Raw genomic sequence first — 24,480 nt, forward strand, 5'->3', positions numbered from 1 at the left:
ATATTTCTTCTTTGAACGAAGCTAACACCACCGCCTAGCTACCAGACTCGTCCAGACCACCACTCATTTCTTCCCAACTCGATCGCACTCGCAGCGGCGCCCTGGAGAACCTGAATATACATTCGCCGAAACTTGACCATCACGCTCGTCTCGAAACAGCCGCTTTACCCGCGTCCTCCCACCGAGCTAGCTTCATTCCTTTTGAAAAGACGGCAATGAAGCCGCAATAAACAGTCAAACTGGCGCCCACTTACGCTTCATCATACCCGCCCGTTGTGGCCCAGTCGACTCCCAGCAGCCATTTTCCTAACACACCATCCACCACATACCTATATCAACACTCCAAACCTCAGCCTTCAGAATATCGGCCGCAATCGCAACCTACACCGCAAGCTAAAGAGCAGGACTCTGAAAAACAACTCTACTCGACCCCCACTCTTTTAACACCCCCTTACGCATCTGCAGATGCGGTCGTTAATAACAATTCTCCAGTAAATCGGGATCGCTCGAATAAGACGACACCCACCTCACAGACTTTACAGAATAGTCCCCTTTCCATGACTGAGCCTGAGGTAGTCCCTCACCAAAAACCGGACGAGGTCCCTGTTGTGAAGCCGAAACGTGTTAGGACCGGATGTCTGACTTGCCGAGAGAGACACCTCAAGTGCGACGAGGGCTTGCCCAACTGCCAGAATTGTAAGAAGTCAAACCGGAAATGTAAACGTGGTGTCCGCTTGAACTTCATCGACATTCAATGTGAACAGCCTCCCTACTTGCTACCCAGAACCCATGATTGGAAGGTTGCTTTTCAGGATGACTCTCGCGACATCGCCTCTGAGTATAGGGGCGGCTTGGAGAAGTATCACCCTCTAGAGCCTGAGCCAAAGCGCCAAAAACGCCTCGATGTATCCAGGCTGAGTTACGACTATGGTCCCATCTCTGGCCCCATCGTTTCTCATCAGCAGCTTCCTACGCCCGCTTCCTATTCCAACTCCTATGCCGAGCCTTCACAACCTATGTATGCAAGCTCAACCAATCAGGCCTACAATCCTGGACCAAATGCGCTCTCATATTCCGAGCCTGCACATGCTGTACGACAGCCTTACGAGCAATCCATATTGATGCCGACCGACCACCATCAATCCCCGCCATATCTGGCAGATCGCAATGAAGTCTTGTACATGCAGGTCTTTGTCGAAGAGGTTGGCCTGTGGATGGACAGCATGGATGCCGAGAAACATTTCTCTCGTCGAATCCCTTTCCAGGCGCTGAGGGAACCAATGTTGAAGTACGCCCTGTTGGCCTGCGGAGTTCGCCACTTGACTCTCGTCAATTCAGCCTACCCGGAAGAACATGCTCTCAATTACTACAACTCTGCCACACAGCTGCTCCTCAAGTCTCTTCAAAACCCAGATAGAGACAGCGTTTTGTGCGCTACGACAGCTACAATTCTCAACGTCTACGAGGTCATGTCGGAGAAAGCCCTACAGCGAATGAATCATATTGCCGGGGCTCGTGCCCTTATCAAAGAATGCCGCTGGGACGCCACCGCTACGGGGGTCGGCGCCGCATGCTTCTGGCTAAATGTTGGCTTGGAGCTGTTTAGCTGTTTACATTTCAACTGGGGTGTGGCTTGGGATCCAGACACCTGGGGTATAGATATGACGATGAACCCTCAACACACGGGCGGAAATGAGGATGATTGGACTCACAAAGTCCTTTGGATCTTATCCAAGATCACCAACTTTAGATCCGCTGCTCAACCACGCTTTCAAGAGCCCAGTGTCCATGCTGAACAAGTACGCCTACATCAGAGGCATCAGCAATGGCTGGGATTGAAACAATTTTGCGACAGATGGCACCAATGCATTCCCCCGACTATGCACGCCATGGCCTATGTTCCACCGTACCTGACTACCTCAAAGAGCTCTTTCCCCGAAGTGTGGTTCATCAAGAGGACCACCATTGTTGCAGCCTTGTTTTATCACACCGCCATGGCTCTACTTGGTGCCGTTCACCCGCTCAAGGACATGCAGCCTCAAACACAGGCCGAGATGCAAGAAATGAAGTTGTACCATTCGAGGCAGATCTGCGGTATTGTAGCGCATGTCAAAGACAGAGGCGTTGCCTCGGCTTCCATCCGATGTCTTGCCGTGGCTGGCGAAAGCTTAACGGATAAGCAGGAGCAACAGGAAGTTCTTGCCATCTTTGAGCGCATAAAGACCGAGACTGGTTGGAGAGTGGACTTTATTCATGATGATCTTCGTGAGAAGTGGTCTTTGAATCCTACCCCATCCGCTCAGAAAAAGGTTCCATCCGGGATCACCAATCCTCTGTATAAAAACGCAGACTTCTCGGTACAGGGTCGGCCATACGCCACCCATTATGTTCCCCCGTCATCCGCACATATCATGCAACCGGAATACTCGATTGTGGATTTTTAATTGGCGATTCATCTTGTTGGAATAACTCGGGCTAGCAGTCCCGCGAGCGTTGGAAGCAAGGACGAATGGCTTTTGGAATATACCAATGAAGCACATGTGTATATGGGACGGGAATACCGTGAATCCTTACTTAATTGACAGTCCGTGGAAAGGGACAGGGGGAGAAAGGGCCGACTCAAGCTCGAGGTCGGATGGTTCCTCCGGAAGGATTGCATTCGACCTATTCATATAGCTTGCGCCATCTATGGAATCGGACAGGTACCAGTCTCTTGAGGGCTTGAATTCTCTCTTGCGCCTCTAGAAAGCTGACAACAGCTCAGTAACAGGCATCTCATCCAACATGGCTTCCACTGCCCATGCTTCCTTATAGTTCGTCCATACCCCATTGTCATTTCCTAGCTTCCCATGCCTTTCTAGCAGCAAAGACATCAGTCCCATCTTGTAATCATGTAGAGTGAGTATTAGTTTGGAACTAAGTTCCAAGCATCATTATCCCATCCGAGACCTTCTTCATTTGCTTTTTCGTTTCATCTCCATCCTTTATCCCCGTCTTTTATCTTCAAGCATCCAATGGGACAGTGATGTTCAGAACTCGATTCCACACTGCTATGCTACTAAATCTGCATGGTGAACGGATACGTTAAGGATGTCTTTTGCTGAACAGCATGGGGAACTGGCAAGGGGCAGGGATGGAGCACCTAAAAGCGTGGACAGAGTGAAGATATGGTATGGTCGATGCGGATGCCTGATACATAGTACTTGCACACTATCGGATGGTCGTCGCCTTATGTCATTGTCGGCTGGCCGCAACTCAACCAGTTGTAGAATCAGCCATCCACGTTGCTTTCTACTACTAGGTACCTAAGTATTCAATGGGCCACTGAAGAATGCGATCCTCAAAAAAATATCCTCCAGATGATAGCGTGCCTCTCGCTTGCAAGCCAACTCACGCGTATCTCAACTTCTTCTCATCAAGGATGCCTCAAACGGGCAGAGCCCAGGACACAATCCTTCCAATCACGGCATTTCTAGAGCCTCCTTGAGCACCGCTAGCGCTCCAAACAGTTGGTTGTCTGCATACTTGTACGCGTTGATCTGGAGGTCGATAGGTGCGTTGGTAAAGTTGGACTGCTCATACAACTCCTTCACGTGCGCGCACGCATCGCTCAGAGGTTTATAGTCAGATGCATAGACATCCTTCGCCTCTGCCTTCACGGGAGTCGGGAAGACCACCCCTGGGAAATCGACAAAGTTGTACAGAGAAGTGTATGTCCAGTAAAATGCGGTGTCGTGGGCAGACGCAGGCCCGACAAATGCTGGGCCGATGACGACGTCGACATCTTGGTCCTGCCAGGATTTCGCGAAGGCGATGCGAAACTTGTCACGCGCGGCTCTCATAGCGCTGACCTCGGCCGCCGTCTGCATACCGTGCGGTTCAGCGTCTTTCATGATCCACGTGCTCAGTGGGTGCATGGGCTCGCCAGCGGCAGTGATGGGATCGATCTCCCCTTTGCCACCGTCGGGCCAGTACATTCGCCGAATCTTGGTCCACGCTTCTTGCGCGTTATAAGGGTGGAATGGCTTGACTTCGACGATCGACGCGTATTTGGGATCAGACAGCTTCTCACGTGCCCACGAGACCGCGCGCTTCACTGGCGGTTGCGGGTCAATGAAGCCATCGTGCTCGATGATTCCGACCTTGAGACGACGAGTCATAGGCGTTTCTAACCCAGTCCACGGTATCGGCACAATCCGTGGGTCTTCGAGATGAGGCTTGGCTGACAAGATTAATCGCGTAAAGAGTTCCATGTCTCGCAGCGTCCGGCACATTGGACCTGAGGCACACAGCACATTCAGCTCTGCGGGAAATGATCCAGCCAAGAAGTCTTTCATCGGCAAAATGTACGATGTTGGCTTGAAGCCGTAGATGCCGCAGAACGCTGCTGGTCTATTTTGAATGGTGTTAGTCAAGTTCGCTTGGAAATGCGCGACGGGGCGTGGATCGGACCATGATCGGGGACAGGGTCCAGCTGTCGGCAATGCTGAGGATCATATGTGAAACTCACCCACGGATGCTTCCACCAATGTCAGTGCCAACGCCCATGACGGAGCCTTTCATGGCGAGCAGGGCAGCCTCGCCGCCAGTCGAGCCGCCAGCCGAGAGATGGATATTATGAGGATTGAGCACTCGTCCCCAGTGGGAGTCGCTCTCGAGATGCATGATCGTCTGTGGTTGGTTCGTCTTGCAATAAAAGACGGCCCCGAGACTTCGGAGGATCTTGATCATCTGGCTGTCTTCGTCGTCCTTGACGATGCTGCTGAAGAAGCCCATTGATGAATACGTGCCAGCAATGTGCATGTGTTCTTTGATGCTAACGGGCACGCCGTGAAGAGGGCCGATGGTCTTGCCATTCTTCTCCAGATACTCGTCGAGCTCTTGAGCTTGCTTCTCCGCCATCTCCGGGTACCATTGTGTTAGGCAACACGTCAGTTGATGCGAGATGATGGCGCGTTTGGAGAACGCCTTTGCTACCGTGACCGCGCTATACTTGCGAGTGGCAATCGCCTCTGCGAGGCTGGTGGTATCATGCGTTTCGGTGATTTCGATCTCCTCCGGCGTGAGGATCCCACATGTGCTAGGGATTCCCGTCACGTCCGCCGGCGGGTTGTCGATAATGTCTTGGGACACATAGTACTCGCGAGGTATCTTCTCATAGAAGGCCCGCAGTAATGCTGTCCGCTTTTCCTCGAATTCAGGCGTTCCTTGAGGCACCGCCTTGGGTTGCACGAGAGGATATAGTCGGGCAACCATTATTGGGAAGCTTCTTTGGGTTGCTTGGTGAGGAGACACAGAGAGAGAGGCAGTCTTGTTTCGAGGGGAAGGGAAAGGCAGGTTGTCCTTCAGCAGAAACTTACGCTTTTACGTATGAGAAAATGCCCGATGTCCGGATCGGCCACTTGGTCAACAAGATCAAGAGCAGTCGTCTTCACAACATGCCTTCTGTTGGATCTAGGTTTGCGGGGTATCTCCCAAGACGTAGGGCGAGCTGGAGGCGGAATCGCGGCATCCTGGTCCCATGGCGAGATAGCGGAAGTCGCACCTTAAGAAAGGGTCTTGGAATGGATTCCGTTGCCGCCTCGCTGCAAAAGACAGCGATAACATGAAGTCAAACACGGTCCTACGAAAACCTCGCGGGAATGAGCGACCATCTCCTAAACCAACCTCCCTTGTGATGGCGGAGATGATAGCCCAGACGGACCCAGGAGCCAATAGCATTTATTTGCGACCCCTGTCGATTGACCCATGGGCATCGGCATTTGCGCTTAAGAAATCCACGCAGGACTATGGGGAGCAGGCAAGCCACCTAGCGAATATGCTGGCGTTATCTTGGGCATTATCGACCACTCACAGCCATTTGCGGCCCCTGCCCCTCGAAAGCTAGCCTTGATCGCTGGTTTGCCTCTGCTATCTCCAACGGTTAACACCAACTAGGTAATCTTCCCCCTCAGTTGAGTATAATGGTATGAGGGTATAATCGTTGGGATCCCAAAGCTGCAATCGTGTGTGCAATCAAACAAAGATTCTCGGCGCACCTGGACCATGGCTACCCCTTATCAGTCGGAATGCTGAGGACTATCTCCACTGGCCCGAGAATCTGAGAAGACGAGGAGGTCTTTGAACTTGTTGACACCGGACCAGAAGGCTACACTAACTCTAGCAACGCAGGCCGTCACTTGAATGAGAGCCATTATCCCTAAATGAGGAGAACGTCCGAGGTATATAAGTCACCTTGATAGCCATCAGACCCTCCTCTCCCATCCTTCTTCCAATCCGACACATTGTCTCGAGAGACTCATCAGACCCTCATTTCAAGCCATGGCTATCACTACGGAGCCCACGTCAAGCGACATCCCCGGAACCATCCACCTCGTTGACCTTGATCATAGCATGCGTGCACAGCATGCTCAAGGGTCGAGTGACATTGTCTTAGATCCTTCCCCTTCGAAAGACCCAGATGACCCCTTGAACTGGTCACCTCGCCGGAAGTTGATGTCCACTATTTGTGCCAATCTGTAGGTCCCCAATCCTCCCAAGCATCAAGTACAGATTTTGGCTCATTCTCGATCAAGCTACACCTGGTTCACAGGTATCGCTGTCAGCACTGTTTACTCTGTCTTGGTACCCCTCTCAACATCGAGTGGGGTGTCGGTTGCAACTTTAAACCAAGGAACGGGATATATGTTTTTGTTCCTTGGCTGGGGATTACTGGTATGGCAGCCGTTTGCTCTTCGCTATGGTAAGAGGCCGGCCTACTTGCTCAGTGTCCTTGGTGCCATCGGAACGAGCATTTGGAGGTAAGATTCTTTCAAATTCTCCACCCTTTCTACCGCTTATTCTTTCAGTGCCTACGTCAAAAGCAACGGGGAGTGGATAGCCCGGTGCATCATAATGGGCATAGTTATCAGCCCAATTGAAGCGCTTCCAGAGATATCTGTGACAGACATCGTGAGTACCTCCAAAACTTCCCTTCTCAATTCTGTTCCATGAGATAAAGGACGTGAGGATGGCAAAGACATCATTCAATTTCCATAGTGGTGTCCCAGCACCAAAGAGAGAATTACCAACATATTGCATGACTAACATATTGGCAGTATTTCACCCACCAACGAGGCACATACATGGGCTTATACGCCTTTAGTTTAGCAGGTTCGAACTATGCTACACCTATAGCTTGTGGCTGGATTGCAGATTCTCTTGGCTTTGCTTGGGTATTTTACTTACCCGCGATATTTCTCGGGGTCCTGTTCATCTTTCTGTTCTTCTTCATGGAAGAAACCAACTATCACCGGAAAACCTCAGGGATCGTAGCTGGGACAGAAACTCCTCCACCCGAGGCCACGACTGAGGACGACTATGAGAAGAATCCAGTGATTAAGAATACTGCTACGCCCACCGAAAATGGCGAGTGGACTCCCGCGCCGAAGACTTATATTCAAAAACTGTCAGTCTGGAAGCCCAACCCTGGCCAGAGTATGATATCGCGAGCTATTCGAAGTCTGAAATATTTGACCTGGCCCGTCATCTTCTACTCCGGCTTCTCCTATGGCTCATACTTGATCTGGTTCAATGTACTTAACGCTACAGCTTCAATCATTCTGGGTGGTTCCCCTTATAACTTCAGTGCCTCAATGGTCGGGACAAGTTATGTGGCCTGCTGCGTAGGCGTGGTAGCAGCTTCAGTATTGACAGGCCCTTGCAGCGACTGGCTCACCATCAAATTGGCACGACGGAACGGTGGTATCATGGAAGCAGAACATCGTCTCTGGCCGTTTGCTATGTGCGTGATTGTGGTCCCAGCATCTCTCATCCTATGGGGCGTTGGCGCTGCCAACCAGGTGCACTGGTTCGGATTAATATGTGCCATGGCTACATTGGCATTTGCTGTGACTTGCGGGGTTTCTCTTTCGATTAACTATAGGTGAATGATGTGATGAATGGTTGAATTCACTAGCTAACTATCTGAAGCATCGATAGTTATCACGACATTAGCGCAGAGACGATCACTACTGTCATAATCGTCCGCAATACGATGAGTTTCGCGATCAGCTATGGGTGAGTTCAGCACCCCCACCTCCCCCGTCTCGGCACAAAACTGACAGAATTTCTAGTATCACTCCATGGTTAACGAACCTCGGCTATCAGAATTGCTTCATTTCCGCAGCGTTTGTGGGAATGGCTGCCTCCTCAGTCTTCTTGGTGATGATCTTCTTGGGGAAGGGCTTTAGGATCAGAAGCGCCGCTCGCTATAGAGAAATAGTTGCGGAGAACAAGGCCCTTGCTGAGGCGATGTGAACATAGGCTACGTGGGACAATTGGGAGGTGGTCGTGCTTCGATCGATACCGAGCATGCACGAAGAGATAGATTGCCGCATGATTTAGACTGCTCTGCAGCTCTGGACAGAAGGGGGAGGTACCGTATCTCCGTGCAGCTGATTTCAGTTAAGACGCAACATCTATATAAGAATTCGGCTATGGTGCTACGATTACGGGGATCCCTCCCAGAACGTGGCGATGCAACGAGTGGCTTGAACTACATGTCACTGTAATGCTTCTCGGACACTAGAGCGACCCACCAGAGTAATTCGAGTCTGTCTGCGGGGTTTAGCGATTTTGCTGGGTAAGGAGGTAGAAGCATTTGTGGGGGCATGTCGACCCAGTTCGGTAACCGGTAGCAGGACTGCTTGAGATCTCTTATCTCTTGGTCAGGCCCATTGCCCTCCTCTTCTTTGTTCCATCCATTTCGAGACCTTGCTTATATTTTCCTGGGTCATACTGCGGGCCATGTACTGCCATCACTTTCAAACTTTGCATATGGGCATTGTGTATGCGATCAAGTGAATGGGCCACATTTCCAGTTAAAATCGGGATGGGAAAAGAACCCAGAAGGACCAAGTTACGGGCAAAAACAGGGTGCCTCACATGTAAGACTTCAAGTTTGGTTCTGCAGGGAGACTGCCTAGATTCCATTTCTTTGTTTGCCCTGTCTTGCGGAGTTTTGAGTTAATGCGACTCACGGCCCAGGTCGAACACGACGAAAGAAATGCGATGAAGTATATCCAGCTTGTAACAATTGCACTCAGTCACTACGTCGCTGCCAATGGCCAACATCTGACGAGTTGATTGATCGCCGCCATGGTTCTCACCGCTCAAGGCGGTCATCTTCTCCAAATTCAACGATTAGCGATGGCTGCTCCCCTCTCAGTACTACTAGCAGTAGTACTGGCCACAAGAGCGACGTCGGGACGATCAAAAAGCCCGCCATGATGGACACCGCCTCAATACTGGCAACGACAAGCCTCTGTCGTCTATCCGAGGCGACAGCATATCGGCTTATATGCCATGATCTCGAACCAGTCATATGCCGGCATTTCTCAGAAAATTATTACGGGTTGTTAATTCTGCCCAACTGTAGCCCCGAATTCTTCTATGGCTGGATCGCGGACATCCAAAAGTTGATGGTGCAGTATAAGAGCCTTCAATACTCAGTACTTGCTTGTGCGGCGTCACATCTCCATTTTGTCGACGCCTCCTCTATGATGCAGGAGCTTTCTTTGACCTATTACTCGAACTCAATCAAGGGACTGTCTGAGCTTTTGGGTGAGCTCTCCGGACTAGAAAGTGACAATGGCATCCTTATGAGTGTTATTCTGCTGTATTTACATGGAGTATGTCCTCGCCTGAGAAAGACCTGTCCCTTCTGCGCGAGGTTGATTTCCTGACCCAATTTCTCTGCTGACATATGGTCTTTTCACGGTCAATAGTGTATGGGAAGGGGCACGTACAGTGATATCCCACGCCATTTGAATGCCGCGATGCGGATCGTCCGATTACGGCTTCTCGAACGACCCTGGAGTCTCAGTCGACCTTTTGACAGGCTCGCCGTGGAGTCTGTGCTGTATCAGATTTTTCTCGTCGCGACGGGATCTTGGTCCGATACCCACCAAATGGACCTTCATTTTGACTCGGACTTCTGGCTCCAGGCAGAGGAACTGCTCGCCAAATCAAATCTATATCCCGGGCGGTCGATTAGCTTCAACAGCCCTGTTATAGGAGTCCCCTTGGCGCTTTTCAGGGTAGTTTTGTCTTTGAAAAGACTATATCAGAACCCCTCGCAGTACGACAAGGACACCTTGGAGGGCCTAAGGAGCGAAGTGGAAGAATGGGAAGGCGTCGTCCTTAGTGAGGGAGAGATCGACTCCCCAGACGAGTATCAGAACTGCAATCCTCGAATCTACAGAGACGCCGGTTACCTGTATATTTTGGTTTCATCCTTGTTGATGGACCAAATATCTGTTGGCGATTGGAGCCCTGGTGCTCCACGCGTAGCGCCGCCTGACAGTTGGCAGCTTATAAAGGCGAAGGAGATCCTCCGGGCACGGCAAGACGATCCTGAATGGGCACGATGCTTCATAGGCAATTGGCCAGTCTACTCGCTGGGATTTTTTCTAGACGAGCCTGACATCGAGCTCATCCGAGCTGACTTGCATTACAGATGGCAGGCTGTTAAGTTCTCGCAGATTTCCCGATTTCGGGATGATCTTGAAGCTACCTGGGCTGCACGTGGATGCAGTTGCAATGCTCCGACCTGCCCCGAGGCCCTTACTGTTATTTCAGCCCCTTCGTTGAGGAGAGCTTGGATGGACCTTGAGGGTTGAATTACGAAGTTGTGATTCAGTCATGGGGTCGAAATCCCACTCTCTCCGATGGCTGAGGTAGACTTCGCGAGTTTCCTCTGAGGATGTTTTAAGCCCGGCCTTCAAGATTTACTTCATCATCCATGGCAGCCTCATTTCACATCTCCTACTACTATGATTCCTCGAATTTTCGAGAGAGAGAAAAACATGTCCTATTGCGAGCCATGAGTGCAGTATTTGGGTGGCAATCACTGCCACTGAAAGAAGCGGCATAAGCTGAGCGCGTCATTTATCTCGGGCCTCTTCACACATATCTTTGGGGAGCAAGCGGGCACCATCAAGAAGAATGCCAATTTGAAGACAATGACCGCTCGACTCTGCCAACACAGAGCGACATCTCGGCGGAGGTGGTATCCGTCCAGAAAGTGTGAAGCTTGAGTTGGTCGAGAACTGAGACAAGTGCGTTAGGTTACCACGCATACACTACAATATCGAGCCGGTTAAAGGTACTCAGAGCTCAGAGATAAAGCCTCGGATTTCGTAGCGTTGAAGAAAATGTATGGTGGCGATGGGGATGTTTTATGAAGACTCTGAATTGCATCTAAAGTGCACAGTTCCATGTGAAATATCACCGGAAGAACGAAGGATAGCAGATAGTCTGGTGCACTCCACAGACAATAGTGAATAATGAAGGCATGACGAAGTCCTCCAAGCTCAGCCTTGCCAGCAAGGCTGAGAGCCAAGCCTTTACATTCCGCCAATCAGAAACAGCCCCCTGGCCGCTCCCGCAACGCAACATCCCAGTGATCATGGGCTCCGGGTTCCACGGTCAACAACCACACTCACAAGTTACAAGCGAAATCAGCCCTTTGGAACGACATACAAGTCCCACATCCCCGTTCCAAGACGGTCTCACGCCTAGAACCATTTCGCTCTTGCCTACGAGGATCCACAGCTCCCCGAACACAACCTCCTGCGCTATCCTGCCCAATACCAATCCTCTCACAACACACCCCTCCGCGACAACGAGCAGTTCCGTATCGCAGACATGATTTCCGACAACCAGCTTTATTCCCTTGCCATATTTCTGGGCTCGGCAGCCATGCTGATGATAGTCTTATACCATTTCCTGGAGGTGAACTCGCAGGACGACGAGGGGCTTTCGGGCGACCTGCAATCCGAGAAGAGCGGTGTTGGTGCGGTGAAACCTACGGCGGCGGCGATGTCGGGTACAACGGCCGGAGGCGGCGCTGGTTTTGTCGGGGATGAGAAGAGATGATGGTCGTGGAGGGGATGTCAGAGTGATACTTGCGATTGGGTGGGAAGGAATGCATCCGGAGGATGGAGTTGGTGGCCTAGGCTTGGGATGAGATACCATCGAAACCAATGGGTGCTGGTGGTAGGCTGCCACCTTCAGCAGAATCTGCCGTATCAAAAAATTCGAGACCGCGGGCACCCATCTACAATCTGGGCGCTGAAGTGACGTGGTGGCAACGTACTCGAGAACCAGTTGGGGCATTTACGCTGTCAATATCCAACTACATACTGAGGACATGAACTCCTCCTGCTCCTGCATGAAAAATATTCCAAGCTACACACGTGTTCACGGCGACTTTAGGTTCAAACTATGTGCACTCTCTAAATGGTTAAATAGTCTGTAGCATCAGATAGGCGACTGTCCACTAATACGGGGTATATCTCCGAGAAGGACATCAACGGTCAACGGTCACTGTAGTCAGGCAGGTAGAGCTTCCAATATCAGACTGTTAACTGGTGCAAGCACCATCCCCTTGCAACTGATATTCGTAGAGAAGAGCAAAGCATCACATAATTATGCATTTTGCTAGCAATCAGAATGACATGATCATGTTGTGACTTGAGAGCAAGGCCCAGTGCCCTCGTCCATCAAACAGCCCTCACATCTCATGTATGACTTATGTTCATTCTCACGTCGCAAATAAGCCATGGCGGGGCTGGTTGGCGTCATCAATCGGCGGCTTCTGTAACCCTGACAATGCCCGGATTTTGCACAAGTCGAGATTTGACCGATTCTCGAGCTAACACACAGCCTTCGTCTTTCATTCCCGGTCCAAATTTCGCCTTGTTTGCTGTCAACGCACGTAGCGTTTCTTCCGCAATAGCCTTCGGGCTGCGTTTATCATCCCGGTGGGTCCTGATGAAGCTGCGTTGCGCAGCTTGGTCCGCGTCCTCATGGCTAGCTGCAATGAGTGTCATGGTGTCCCGTTCGAGGTATTTATTGGATCGGTCCGACACCATAGGAGTGGTGGTTCTGCCGTCTTTGTCGGAAAGGTAGCGGGTTCTATCCATGAGGATCGTCTGGGGATCTAAGTAAGAAAATGTTCTAGTATTTGAAGCAAGTTGGGGATGGAAACGAAATCTTGACACATCCAGCGATGATTTTGTGGGCTTACCGATATGTTTAGTTGAGGGTCCATCTCCTTGCTTCAGGGTAATCGGGTAGATATGATCCTGCTCTATGTGCTTGAGCCAGTTTTCTTTTGACGGGAATGTCTGAACGGGCAGCCACATCCCATCTGAGTCTTCTTCCAAAAATCGGCACTTTTTCCACCAGCAGGCATATTCATCAATATTCTCCTCCAGTTGGCCGTGAACCTTGGATATATGTTGATGAAGAGTTTCACTGTTGTGAAGATGGCTCTTGCAACCTTTCCAACGACATCGAAAGATGGGCAGGTGAGGACCTGAGAGTGAAGGTAAAGTGACGGACGTGACTTGGCGCGCTGCACGCTGCATAGCAGCTACCGACATGGTCTTGCTCTTAGATCCCGGGGGACGCCCGCGTCTCTTCGTAACGGGCGCGTCGCTCGTCATCATCTTCGGCTTATTGATGAGTTGAGGCTGGCTTGACAGCTTTTTAGGAGAGGACTTCGGCTGTGACAGTGGGCGACTCGTGGAAGAAGTTTTCGGTGCAACATCCGGTCCTGGCACCTGAGAATTGCGTAGACCCGAAAGTCTATTGACCCTAGAATCGGCAGCTTTATCTGGGTGTTTTAACCGTGACTGTGAAGGGAGAGAAGTCAAGGGCGCAGGTGCGGGAAGCACGTGATTAGGCGAGTACGCTCGGTCATCGCGCTTGTCTGAATTAGGCACGCAGCCCGCTACCTCTTTTCTCACATCTCCAAGTTGATGTTGAGGCGGTCCTACAACATTGGCATATTCCACCACAGGCATTGGCGGGCCACCAGGATCTATAGCATCCCAATCAAATGTCGCCAAATCCGAGTCAATGTCGATATGCCTTCCCAGAAGTCCTGCCATGTGCGCATTCAGGGGTCGCTCTGTAGGGTGTCGACCAGCAGCAATCAAAATGTCCCGAGCAACTGTCTTCGGGTCGTAGTAGATCTTCAGCAGCCCTTCAGCCCGATTGATGGCCTTGGCGAGCCTTCTGCTTTTTGTGGCAGATAAGTCTATTTTTGAGCCATTTAAGGCATTATCCATCAGAGAAATTTGAGGTAGCCGACCCACTGCGGGATCAAATCTTAATGGCTGACCAGGTTGCATGGGTCCTGATGCGAATGCCCGTTGGGATGTTGGTGCAGAGCTCATCTGAATTTCATACTGCTGAAATAAGTCAAGTTCTGTTGGCGGATTGTCCGTGCGAGCATGCTTCTTGGAGAGCACGTAATCCTCATTGTCACTTAGAACGGTCAAGTCAATCAATTCGGAAAAGTCGCGCTTACGGGCCATTGCTTCTTTTGAGCCAACTTGGGGCTCATTGCGCGATGGAACAAAGGCCCGACCTTTTGACAGTCGTTGCGGTGTATTATACTGCTGCATAACGGGAATACGCGTTTCAGGCTTGACGAGCATGGATTCTCCATTGACGGCACGGAACTGACTTGGGGGAGGAGGTGGTGGAAGATGTATGGATCCAGGGCCTGGCGGTATCGGGTGGATAGGCTTTTCATGAGATAGATGCACAGCCTGAACGGGTATGGCAGGAGATGTAGGTAGGTTTGGCGGCGACGACGGACCTCCTGCAGTAGTCGGTGAAATGTAGGTCGGCATAGCCGGGTGTACAGGTGGTTGTATCTTAGCTGCCGTAGGAGTGTTGAGAAAGGGAACTTTTGCTAGAAGCTGCCTTGCAAACTGTCCTCGGTGAAACCTGAAGCCCTTCTTCTCCAAGGTTTCACACAGGTCAATATAACTTGGATTCGACTTTAAAATAGCGTCGATATCTGCTGTAGTGATCTCGATATCCGCATTGCCAGGAAATCCTTTGAGGGCGAAATCTTTCAGCGATCTCACCGCAGCTTCTGCTAGTGCTGCACGCTTGTCCTCTGGCCAGATTGTACCTCCGTTAAGAGTCCTGGGAGGTAGCCCCTGAGATAATGGCGCTGGCTGGGGTGGCTTGTCACTGTTCATTGGTCCAGATGCAGGTCCTGGAGTCGGTGCTGGATCAGGTATCGAAGTTGATACAGGAGTATCGATTTTAGCAGGTGGGCCAGCACTTACTGGAGTTGGAACAGAATGATCCGGGACAGCCTTTTCCGTGTTCGCAGGCTGTTTTGATGGTGTCGCTGAGTCGGTTTCTTTCTTTCGTGAAGGAGGAATCCGTCTTCGGGCCGGAAACTGGCCAAGGTCGGGAAGTCCCTCGGGATTGCTTTCCACTACAACCATATATCCATTAGCTCTAGCTAGATCGGATTCTTGTGTCTTCGGGGTAGAGTCCGCTTCAGATATCGCACCTTGCGATGTAGAATTTTGGGTCGCTGGTGTAGCCTTTTGTTGAGGTGGTATCATCGATTGCTGAGTGGTTTGAGGAGACGACACTTGCCCTGTAGCAGTGCCTGAACGCGAGCCACGCATGCTGTCCAATAGTTTCTGAAACATCGACGGATCTTTGGACTGAATCTCTTTCATCCTAACCATCATCAACTTCAACTCATTGGCCATGTCATCGTCGTTTGACACCTGAGCATCTCCAGCGTGTGTAGTAGTTTGAGGTTGGTCTGATTCAGTGGCTTTTCCTTGAATTTGTGGCTTATGCTTAGCAGCTAGTTTCTTCGCTGCTTGCTTCTCACTATCTCGTGCGAGGGAGGCAGCCGCTTCGTCCTCTGCTGCCCTTTTACCCGCTTCGGCCTGCGCTTGGGCCTCCGCGTGCTTCCTCGCCTCGGCTTCGGCTTCCGCTCTAGCTATCTCCTTTCTTCTTTGTTCGTGCTCTCTATAGAAGGGATTGAACACCTGGGCGGGGTCAACATAACCAAGCATGTCACTTTGTCCATCGAGTGACGTGGTATACTGGATATGAAAACTGTCATCGGTATCTGTATGGGTGACCAAGTTAGAAATACTGTTCACCGGATGACTGAGCTGCTTTTCGCTAGTATTTGCTGGTTGTTGAATTCTATTCTGGCCGCTTTTCCAGCTTTGTGGTCGGTTTTGGGTCGGCCGTTGGTTTGCAGTATTTGAACTTGCAAGGTTTGCTTGCGGAAGAGCAGGAGATTGGCGTGCTTTCTCCGGGAGACTCGCAGCATGAGGTGGCGACTTGGTGCGTTGAGGTGCAGACAACGCTGACCTGGGATTATTTATCGAAGGAGAGCTGGAAGATTGTCCCGTAGACCCAGATGATTGATGGTAGCGGTGGCTCACAGTGCCAGCAAGAGCTGCAGCTGTGGACAACTGATCGTGACCAGGAGAGACTGAAGGAAGTTCGGAGGCGTAGGGGTAATTCACAGAATGACCGGCTCCATATTGATTCGTCTGCTGATTGACTGGTGATCGTAGCCTCTGTGACGTATTTGCGATGAGCTGAGCGGAATGGGTTGAACCACTCGTGACGCTCGACCGTTGCACATGATGACCTGTACCTGCCACATCCGCACTGTCAAGGCGCGCAGCGTAAGCCAAGTTATTTAGTCCCTGTGTGTTCAACCCCGTTGAGCTGTAAGAGGAACCAGTTCCTGTACTTGTTTTAGGCTGCGTCAAGTAGTTGTTTGCTTGAATTTGTCGTTCATAAAATCCATTCCGCGCACCGCTTTCATTACACGATTCGTTCTGATACACTGATGGTCGCGAAGTGTTGGCATAATTCGTCGAGTTCTGTGTTCTCCAGTCATAGCCAGAAGAGCCGTAGTGGGATTGACCTGGCTGTCTCACGACACGGGGATTTGAAGCTCGGGCGGCGTAGGTATTGTCGGACGTGGACGGCTGATTTGTGTTCTGGGAGTGCTGGACTTTGGTACTTTGGTTCGCAGAATCATAGTACTGACCATAGCATGGCAAGTTCGACATGCCGGTCTCTGCGAGCCGCAAGTTCTTGTGCTAACCCAGCTTGCACATGGGCTTCCCTAGGCATTGATACCATCAATGTGCAAAGGGCAGGTCGCATGCGATGAGGATCCCGATCGCGGGAGGGTGAAACTGAGTTGCCTCAGTTGAGCTGATTCGCCCGACCAGGACCAATCCGAGGTAGGGAGCGATTCAAACGACCCTTGGGCTTGAGATTGATACTATTGTCGTTGCTTTGGAGCGACTGTCGCCGAGCACAACGACTTTGTCCGATCAAAGGCGCAACCATCGACGCGCATATGGAGAATCCCTGCTACAAATTCCATATACTGCAGCGCATATCACTCATTTGGGCATATATTACGGCGCATCATTCGGCCATCCAAACCAGGGATTTCATCCAATCAAAACAGGGTCTCAATTACGAGGCGGGAGCCCACCGTAACTCTTGGCGCACTTTCCTCCCACGCAAGCTGCAAATTCAGTCCCAAGACAATCACTGAATCACGAATTCCCTTGTCGTCGACACTCATTCTTTTCGCTGAACCGCAATCATGACCAAAGTAAATTCCGGTATGTATTAAAATACTGGACACAGATCTTGTCCGATATATCTACTAACAGTCGTCCCAGGGTTGGCAGCCTCCAGGCGCAAGTCCCGCAAGTTGCACTATGGCGCTCCATCTTCAGTCCGACGAACTATCCTAAGCGCTCCCCTGAGCAAGGAATTAAGAGAAAAGCACAATGTACGACACCTCCTATCCTTAGATTGAGTCCCAATCATTCTGCGAAACCATAATCGAGAAAGTGCGAAGGCGAGATCGAGGAGTTGAGTCTAACAAGAGCATAACAGGTCCGCAGTATCCCCATCCGCAAAGACGACGAAGTTACAATCGTGCGAGGTTCCAACAAGGGTCGTGAAGGCAAAGTGACATCAGTCTACCGATTGAAGTTCCTCGTCCACATCGAGAGAGTCTCCCGCGAGAAGTCCAACGGTCAATCCGTCCCCATCGGCATCCACCCAAGTAAAGTCGTCGTTACAAAGCTAAAGCTCGACAAGGATCGAGAAAAGATCCTGGAGAGGGTCGGAAAGGGTCGTGAAGCTGTCAAGTCCAAGTCACAGTAGATGATGTTTACGTCGGGGAAGGGCGTGGAGAAAAAAGCTAAGGGTGTTACGACTTGAAGCATTTCCAATGGGTTTTTCCACAAGGGGTTTTCATCGGAAAGATCACATATCAACATGGTTTGTAGAAGCAGCGTCTCAAATACCCGACGTGGCATCTCAATCTTACCTGAATGAGAAGAAACCATCCAACCAAGTACTTTTAACAAGTTGGATCAAGCTCACCAACGAAGTTCTCAGCCACTGCACATCGATTGTTCAAACCTCACTGACTCCCACGATATTCAATTCCAATCAGGTCATCTCGTTTTGCCATGAATGGACCAAAGCCCGCCAGATTTATCACCTTGCTCATCCCCTCTCCATGGTTTGATAAGGTAAACAATGGCGTAGATTGATTTTAATCATGCAACGATGGCGCGTCAGTCTTCACCCTCACAGGTGATGATTTTCAACTCATTAGCATGACTCGCCGGCAGACTGCCTACAGGAAATCAATCTGTTGCTGGGATTTGATGGCGAGAGACAAAAAAACAACCAGACGCCAGCCAGGTATTTGCTAAACTGACTCTTGAAGATGGGCGAAGGTCTGAATTGATGTTTGTACGAGTACTATTTTCTTATTTGCAAAATTCTCGCTTTCCACCACCTCTACACATGAAACGTGACCGTGTCTGTTCCCCCTTTGTATCATTCTTAAGGAATCTGTGGAAAATCCTGTTGTCTCATCAAAACTGCTTTTCAATGATCCCGTCACCCACAGCATTCATGACTCCACGATTACTTCGAAATTCGGTGTCGTTCGAGTTCAACTGTTTGGCTCCCACACCAGTCACCTTGGAGATATGTCTCTGCAAACCCTCCTCACCCTCGGCGTGCTCTGCGTGGCCCTGGTGAATCTTTTGCAAGCTGTCTCTCATCAGAAACTCGTAGTATCCAGTGGCGAAGATGGTTGCAGGCACGTTGACCAGGATGGAGATCCACGAATACGAGTTTGAGTAGGTGAATGCCTCACGGCCAAAGAAGATGGCCGCAACAATCCTCGTACCAAGATCCCTGGCCAGATTCGTTGAGATCGTGTTCCCAGCAAAGCCCCAGACCATGGTAGCGTATGCAAGACCAATGGTCCAAGGTACAGAATTAGGGCTGACGAACGGGTTGGCTGGGTCGAGGCACGCCCAGATGATGATGCCGATGTAGCTGTCAACGAAGAACTCCTGGAGGAACAAGAAACCCTGGTTGGTCTGGTCCGGATTCGGGAAAGAGCACAAGATACTCGCCACGCCGCCGTTGTACACGGCTGTGCCGTGCTCGCGCAGGTCGATTTCCTTCGCGGCTTGGATCTGCGGCCAGTAGCACGCCATCAGCATCAGTCCGGCCATGAAGGCCCCGAAAATCTGCGAGAAAATGTAATGGGGCACTTTCTTCCACGGAAATCCCTGCCAAATGGCGAAGCAGACTATTTAGACAATCTAATTAGCTATCTCGCGCTGTCCTGCTGCAAAGAATCAGGACGCTTACGAGTGATTGCAGGATTAAAGTGACCACCGGAAGTACTTGCACAGGTGATAATCGCAAAGGCGATCCCGAAGGCGAAACCCCAGCCAATCTGAAAAATAGAGCCAAAGACGGGAACGCCTACAGCCTGGCCCACGGGATTTGTCGTCGCCAGAGTGAACGAGGCTACCGACCCGATTCCGGCAAAGACGTAAAAGAATACCCCTGTTGCCTCGGCCATCATTTCTCGGAGGACACGAGGCCGCTTGTGCTCGAAATTCAACTTCCGCTCAGACACCGGCTTGGGCGGAACGACATGGCGAGTGATGTGGCGTTGGAGCACGTCGGTGACGCCGAGTTCGATGTCATTCGTATGCTGTCTCGCCAGAGGATCTGAATGGTGGCCTTCGCGTTGTGCCATTGTTTGAGTAATCAGGATTGGTGCAACGAGACCCGATTAAGACGACAAGGCAGATGCTCTGGGGAGTAGAGAATCTGGGGAGGAAATGTGGGAGATAGTAATCAACAGAATCTGGGGGGTTCCATCGAGCTTCATACTAATACTTGTAATGTTATCCGACCAACTCCACCACCCCTCGACAATCTTGAGGCATGGACCTGTACTCCGTAGAGGTTGCCGGACATACCACAACCGATTCCGAATATCCCCACGAAGATGAGATCCATGCTTTCGTCGTTTCATTTCCTATGGGTGAGCACACGGTGTTGGGCGAGGGACTGGTCGGGTCATTTGAGTCCGATGACGACAAGGCTTTCCCAAGAACAGTCTCTGCACTTGCAACGATGCATCATCTTCTGGGGCCACAGCGTTGGTTGCTAAGGATAACCGGCACGCGAGAAAGTGGCATTGCTTGACCCTCAACAAGCTTTAGCCGGAAGTCAAGGCAGGGACAAGCAAATGACACGGGCAGCACGATAGGGTCCCAGCAGGGCCTTGCAGCGCAAACCGAATATTTCTCCAATATGATTGGGCTTTTACCAACCTCTGATCAACTTTTGGAAGGTGGCATTGAGAATGGGTCGGCCAACGGCTCACAACAGCGAGCGAGGCGACCCAGGCGAATGGGAAGATCGGCGCGGACTTTGAAAGCAATGCAGTTCAATTCGAATGCCATCCTGCATAAAACGTGCCTCGGTGATTGTGTAAGCTGGAGTTCACGCGGCAAAGTACACGTCACCGTGGCTCATGCGGGCAGGAACTTGACAGACGAAATAGAAAATGGTGTAAGTGGCGGAGAAGTAGACCTCCCCATGGGTCGCCTCCTCACCAAATGTGGAGAACAATCGAACTGTGGTGAAGCTCACTCGGTGCGGTACGGCAAGGTTGGAATCAACCTGGCTGACGGATCGTGCATGGTTCGAGATTCGACGGCAATCAATGGCGGCATTCCTGATCAATAAAATGGTTCGGTCACTGCGCATGTCACGGATCGCTGAAGAGATAAACCGATTTCAGCCGGTAAGCTTAAAAAATTGGTTCTTTTAATATGTATACTTGCAGGGAGCAGGGATCTCTTTACCACTTCTCAATGTAGGGTCGAATATCGAGCTCGTTGGTGAAGGTGGTTCGAGGCTGAGTGTGTAAGTGCCAGTAAGAATCCGCGATCTGTATCCGCCACACGTCTCATCAGTAAATTGTCCGCCAGCACGGCGACTGGTCCAGAAAGTCAATATGGCTTACCGCGTCGGGTGAGATCTTTGCATCTGGATGGTCAAACTTATAATGCTTGGTCCGTTCAATATCGATCACACCATCAATGATGGCATGAGCGACGTGAATTCCCTTCGGACCGAATTCTCGGGCAAGCGATTGATATAAAGCCCTCAACGCGAATTTACCCGTGGCAAACGAAGCGCAGTTGGCGGAGCCCCTCAATCCTGCCGTTGCAGAGGTGAATATCAAAGTTGGTGGGTGTTCTGTTTTATCTACTGCTTCAAGTAGCAGCGGAATCACAGCCTGAGAGAAATAAAAGCCACCCAACCTGAGGGTTTGTCAGTGAACTCAGTGAGATTGATATACTTGGGGCTTAGGCGTACCCGTTGGCTTGCCAGCCACCCTCATATTCTTGCGCTGACAACTCAAGGAAAGGCTTTCGAATGAACGCTCCACCTACATTGAAGATAGCCGCAGCGAGGGGCGCACTTCCTCTTTCCTTGTTGATCTGGTCGAAGGCGCTCTGGATACTCTTACCGTCCGCGGTGTCAGTACTGATACCAATCGCTTTGCCGCCTGCATCATTGATCTCTTTCACAAACGGCTCATAGTTCTCTGGTTTCCGTGCTAGCAAAGCGACTGCATAGTTTTTGGCAAAGCGACGTGCCACGCTTGCCCCTCTGCAACAGGATCAGCGCCGGAGCATTATACTCTGACAGAACAAACTCACGTTCCAGGTCCGATACCAATGACAACTGCCCAAGCCTTTTGAGACATTTTATCGGACGTTGGCTTCACGATGATCGGCAAAGGAGTCGTAAGTCTTTAAGCTTCTGTCGAGATTCTTTCTAGGCACGTGTAGTTTGGTAGGCGTATTGATTTGAAGCGAGGCCGTGGGTTTGATAAAGAGCAAAGCAAAGAAAGAGAAAAGGGATACTTGACCCGAAATAACTAACACGCCACAATTTACTGCAACATGAAGATACTTTCAAAGATGCATTTAACCCCACGATGGTGGGCTCGCTGGTTACAAATCCAGGCCATGACCACACCGATAAGTAATCCAGAATAGATGTTATTGGGAGATGAAAGGCTCCCAAGTGGTGCCCCTCAAGATGATTTCCCCCCGCAGCCATGAGATCCGCCCAGACCACCATGGGATATGGTCACAAGCAGGGACAGGCACCCAACAGGAAAGACATTCGGTAATTAGTAAGCTTGACATCGAAGAGCTTCAGATATCCAATCAACAATGAATGGGAAGTCTAGGTTAGCAGCGTCCGACTATCGAGGCGTGTGGTACCTACCGATGATGTCATGGGAGAGGGAAAAAAAGGATCGAGGCTGGCCTGGCACTGCTTTTTTAGTGCGTCCGCTCAGTTTACTCACTCCCGCCCAAGGTCTACCTGTTCATAGAAGTGCACTGTGTACATACTGATGAGAGGGGTCAAAAATCAACGAGTACCTCGTGCTCGGTAGAGCAAGTGGCGAAGGGTTGGATTCCTAATTGAGCTGGAGCCTACATATCCGATTTTGGAGCGTATAGCGCATCCTCCCCTGAGCTGGAAGAGGTTCTGGTGGGAAAGAGTTATGCCACTGATAGAGTAGTCATCGTGCTGCCTTTAGATCACATTTCCCAATAGCCAGGAATAGATGCGGGGACATCAAGGGACATGCGATGATGCAAATGGTGTGCAAAAATCAAACGCATTCCCGCTCATTTCAATTCTTATCTCAAGGAATAGACATATACATGTCAAGAAGTGCGCTAACATTGGCTACTTGGCGATAAGGGATTTCTCGACGTGCAAGGCTGTATGCATAATGGCGTGGTCATCGAGCACGTGAATCGACCTGGAACCGTCAACGAGGCTGAGAGCCTTGCTGGCAATTGACAGCGAGGTGCAATATTGTCTGTTGACTCACCTTTGTCAAGACATTCTTTTCTTGGCGAGCTCAACTGCAACGGAGAATCTCATATTTCACTTTCAATGTATTCAAGACACATTACTCGACGATGACGGTATGATTCAAAGTTCGCAAAACAAGCGGTGTACGGTGCCTTGCGGGACAGGCAACTAGGCAAATAGTACCTGCAGGAAGCGTGCGGCTCATCCGTGTCTTGTTTCGACTCCTATCCCCCCCCTTTCCCTTGCATTGATGCGAGCCTTGCATCAGGGTGAAAGCTGCCTCAAATGATGAATCAAGATGCAAACATTTGCGTTTGAGCATCAGGATTGAAATGAAAAAGAGAGCACATCGGGAACTTTGGACAGGCGAGCTGCTGATCGGGATTCGCGTCTTCCGGACCTTTGTGAAACTCTCTCAGGGCTTCCCGATCCCGTGGGGAGTCGTCGTCACTAGTAACTACTGGTCCAAGAACGGTAACGAATAAACCAGCTGTCAGATAAGATCGGAAGGTCAAGTCAAGCGCTGGCCGCAGGTAGGTTAGGTTGCAGTGACACTTGCTGCAGGGGCAGTGCAACTTATTCCATCGTCTGCTGAGGGCCAAGCAACATATCGACGCTGCTCGCTTTCTCTCTGAACGAACAACAGGCAGACCCCTGCGTTAGGAGACGGTTGTTTCAGACTCCATTAGTGGCCATTGGCCATGGGCCATGGCCCATGGCCTACCTGATGACTCTTCCCCGCGAAGCCTCGTGGGAGGGGCTCTGGGAGGGGCCTCTGAAGCCGGGCGTAGGGGCCAACGGGCGCTGAACCAAATGACGTGGAGGCCTGCTCGGTAGCAAGTTGATTGGGCATCCTTCTTCCCAATCAGCCTTCTCACGCGCGAAGTCACTCGATGGTGGTGGAATACGAGCCCTCCACTCCGGAGGCTGAAACGCATCTCTATGCAAGCGAGGCATGTGAGCAACCGGAAAGGAATGTTGCTGAATCTAGGCAACATCTTGCGACATATAGGGCCCCCGGTGCAGTGTGCTGGTTTCCAAGGCATGGCACGAGGCGTGGCAAAAGTCACTCAAGGACACCCGATGCAGAAATCACGAATCACGCAGAGAAGTCGCCTCTGTCCAGCGCTTGAATCGCACGAAGAGGGATGTGCAATAGTTTCCTATTGGATTGTCCTTGTCTCCTCGTGCTGACTTGAACGAGCTGGGCTTCGGCTACGGATCCGTTTTGCGAGGATGAGCATGTGAACCAGAACAAGAATCCAGTCTTTTGTCCCACACACTGCATACTGCACACTCCAACGCATCGCAACTCACGTTGGTGTGAGGAGTTCATGCAGGCTGCTGAAAGGGTGCAAGTGT

The 24,480-nt window shown here is 50.8% G+C and overlaps 10 protein-coding genes across 10 annotated transcripts; 6 read left to right on the forward strand and 4 right to left on the reverse strand.

The window, feature by feature from the left end:
- Nucleotides 1-557: 557 nt before the first annotated feature.
- A1O9_09993 (uncharacterized protein) lies at nt 558-2,444 on the forward strand (the record flags this gene model as incomplete). Its single annotated transcript, XM_013401333.1, has 1 exon — nt 558-2,444. The coding sequence occupies one exon, from the start codon at nt 558-560 to the stop codon at nt 2,442-2,444; it is 1,887 nt and encodes a 628-aa protein (XP_013256787.1).
- A 1,017-nt stretch (nt 2,445-3,461) lies between these two features.
- Nucleotides 3,462-5,256, reverse strand: A1O9_09994 (uncharacterized protein; the record flags this gene model as incomplete). The annotated part of the gene is made up of 2 exons (XM_013401334.1): nt 3,462-4,392; nt 4,511-5,256. 2 exons carry the CDS (start codon nt 5,254-5,256, stop codon nt 3,462-3,464), a joined length of 1,677 nt encoding a protein of 558 aa, XP_013256788.1.
- Nucleotides 5,257-6,321: 1,065 nt separating this feature from the next.
- Nucleotides 6,322-6,522, forward strand: A1O9_09995 (uncharacterized protein; the record flags this gene model as incomplete). The annotated part of the gene is made up of 1 exon (XM_013401335.1): nt 6,322-6,522. One exon carries the CDS (start codon nt 6,322-6,324, stop codon nt 6,520-6,522), a length of 201 nt encoding a protein of 66 aa, XP_013256789.1.
- A 602-nt stretch (nt 6,523-7,124) lies between these two features.
- A1O9_09996 (uncharacterized protein) lies at nt 7,125-7,928 on the forward strand (the record flags this gene model as incomplete). Its single annotated transcript, XM_013401336.1, has 1 exon — nt 7,125-7,928. One exon carries the CDS (start codon nt 7,125-7,127, stop codon nt 7,926-7,928), a length of 804 nt encoding a protein of 267 aa, XP_013256790.1.
- A 2,022-nt stretch (nt 7,929-9,950) lies between these two features.
- A1O9_09997 (uncharacterized protein) lies at nt 9,951-10,661 on the forward strand (the record flags this gene model as incomplete). The annotated part of the gene is made up of 1 exon (XM_013401337.1): nt 9,951-10,661. One exon carries the CDS (start codon nt 9,951-9,953, stop codon nt 10,659-10,661), a length of 711 nt encoding a protein of 236 aa, XP_013256791.1.
- Nucleotides 10,662-11,688: 1,027 nt separating this feature from the next.
- On the forward strand, nt 11,689-11,919 carry A1O9_09998 (uncharacterized protein; the record flags this gene model as incomplete). The annotated part of the gene is made up of 1 exon (XM_013401338.1): nt 11,689-11,919. The coding sequence occupies one exon, from the start codon at nt 11,689-11,691 to the stop codon at nt 11,917-11,919; it is 231 nt and encodes a 76-aa protein (XP_013256792.1).
- Nucleotides 11,920-12,626: 707 nt separating this feature from the next.
- A1O9_09999 (uncharacterized protein) lies at nt 12,627-16,916 on the reverse strand (the record flags this gene model as incomplete). The annotated part of the gene is made up of 1 exon (XM_013401339.1): nt 12,627-16,916. The coding sequence occupies one exon, from the start codon at nt 16,914-16,916 to the stop codon at nt 12,627-12,629; it is 4,290 nt and encodes a 1,429-aa protein (XP_013256793.1).
- A 551-nt stretch (nt 16,917-17,467) lies between these two features.
- On the forward strand, nt 17,468-18,039 carry A1O9_10000 (large subunit ribosomal protein L26e; the record flags this gene model as incomplete). Its single annotated transcript, XM_013401340.1, has 3 exons — nt 17,468-17,486; nt 17,538-17,659; nt 17,767-18,039. 3 exons carry the CDS (start codon nt 17,468-17,470, stop codon nt 18,037-18,039), a joined length of 414 nt encoding a protein of 137 aa, XP_013256794.1.
- A 725-nt stretch (nt 18,040-18,764) lies between these two features.
- On the reverse strand, nt 18,765-19,954 carry A1O9_10001 (uncharacterized protein; the record flags this gene model as incomplete). The annotated part of the gene is made up of 2 exons (XM_013401341.1): nt 18,765-19,495; nt 19,558-19,954. The coding sequence occupies 2 exons, from the start codon at nt 19,952-19,954 to the stop codon at nt 18,765-18,767; spliced, it is 1,128 nt and encodes a 375-aa protein (XP_013256795.1).
- A 1,116-nt stretch (nt 19,955-21,070) lies between these two features.
- A1O9_10002 (7-alpha-hydroxysteroid dehydrogenase) lies at nt 21,071-21,985 on the reverse strand (the record flags this gene model as incomplete). The annotated part of the gene is made up of 4 exons (XM_013401342.1): nt 21,071-21,160; nt 21,236-21,536; nt 21,592-21,888; nt 21,939-21,985. The coding sequence occupies 4 exons, from the start codon at nt 21,983-21,985 to the stop codon at nt 21,071-21,073; spliced, it is 735 nt and encodes a 244-aa protein (XP_013256796.1).
- Nucleotides 21,986-24,480: the final 2,495 nt, after the last annotated feature.

The sequence above is a fragment of the Exophiala aquamarina genome (assembly GCF_000709125.1).
Source record: "Exophiala aquamarina CBS 119918 chromosome Unknown aczIA-supercont1.11, whole genome shotgun sequence".
NCBI classification, from domain to species: domain Eukaryota; kingdom Fungi; phylum Ascomycota; class Eurotiomycetes; order Chaetothyriales; family Herpotrichiellaceae; genus Exophiala; species Exophiala aquamarina.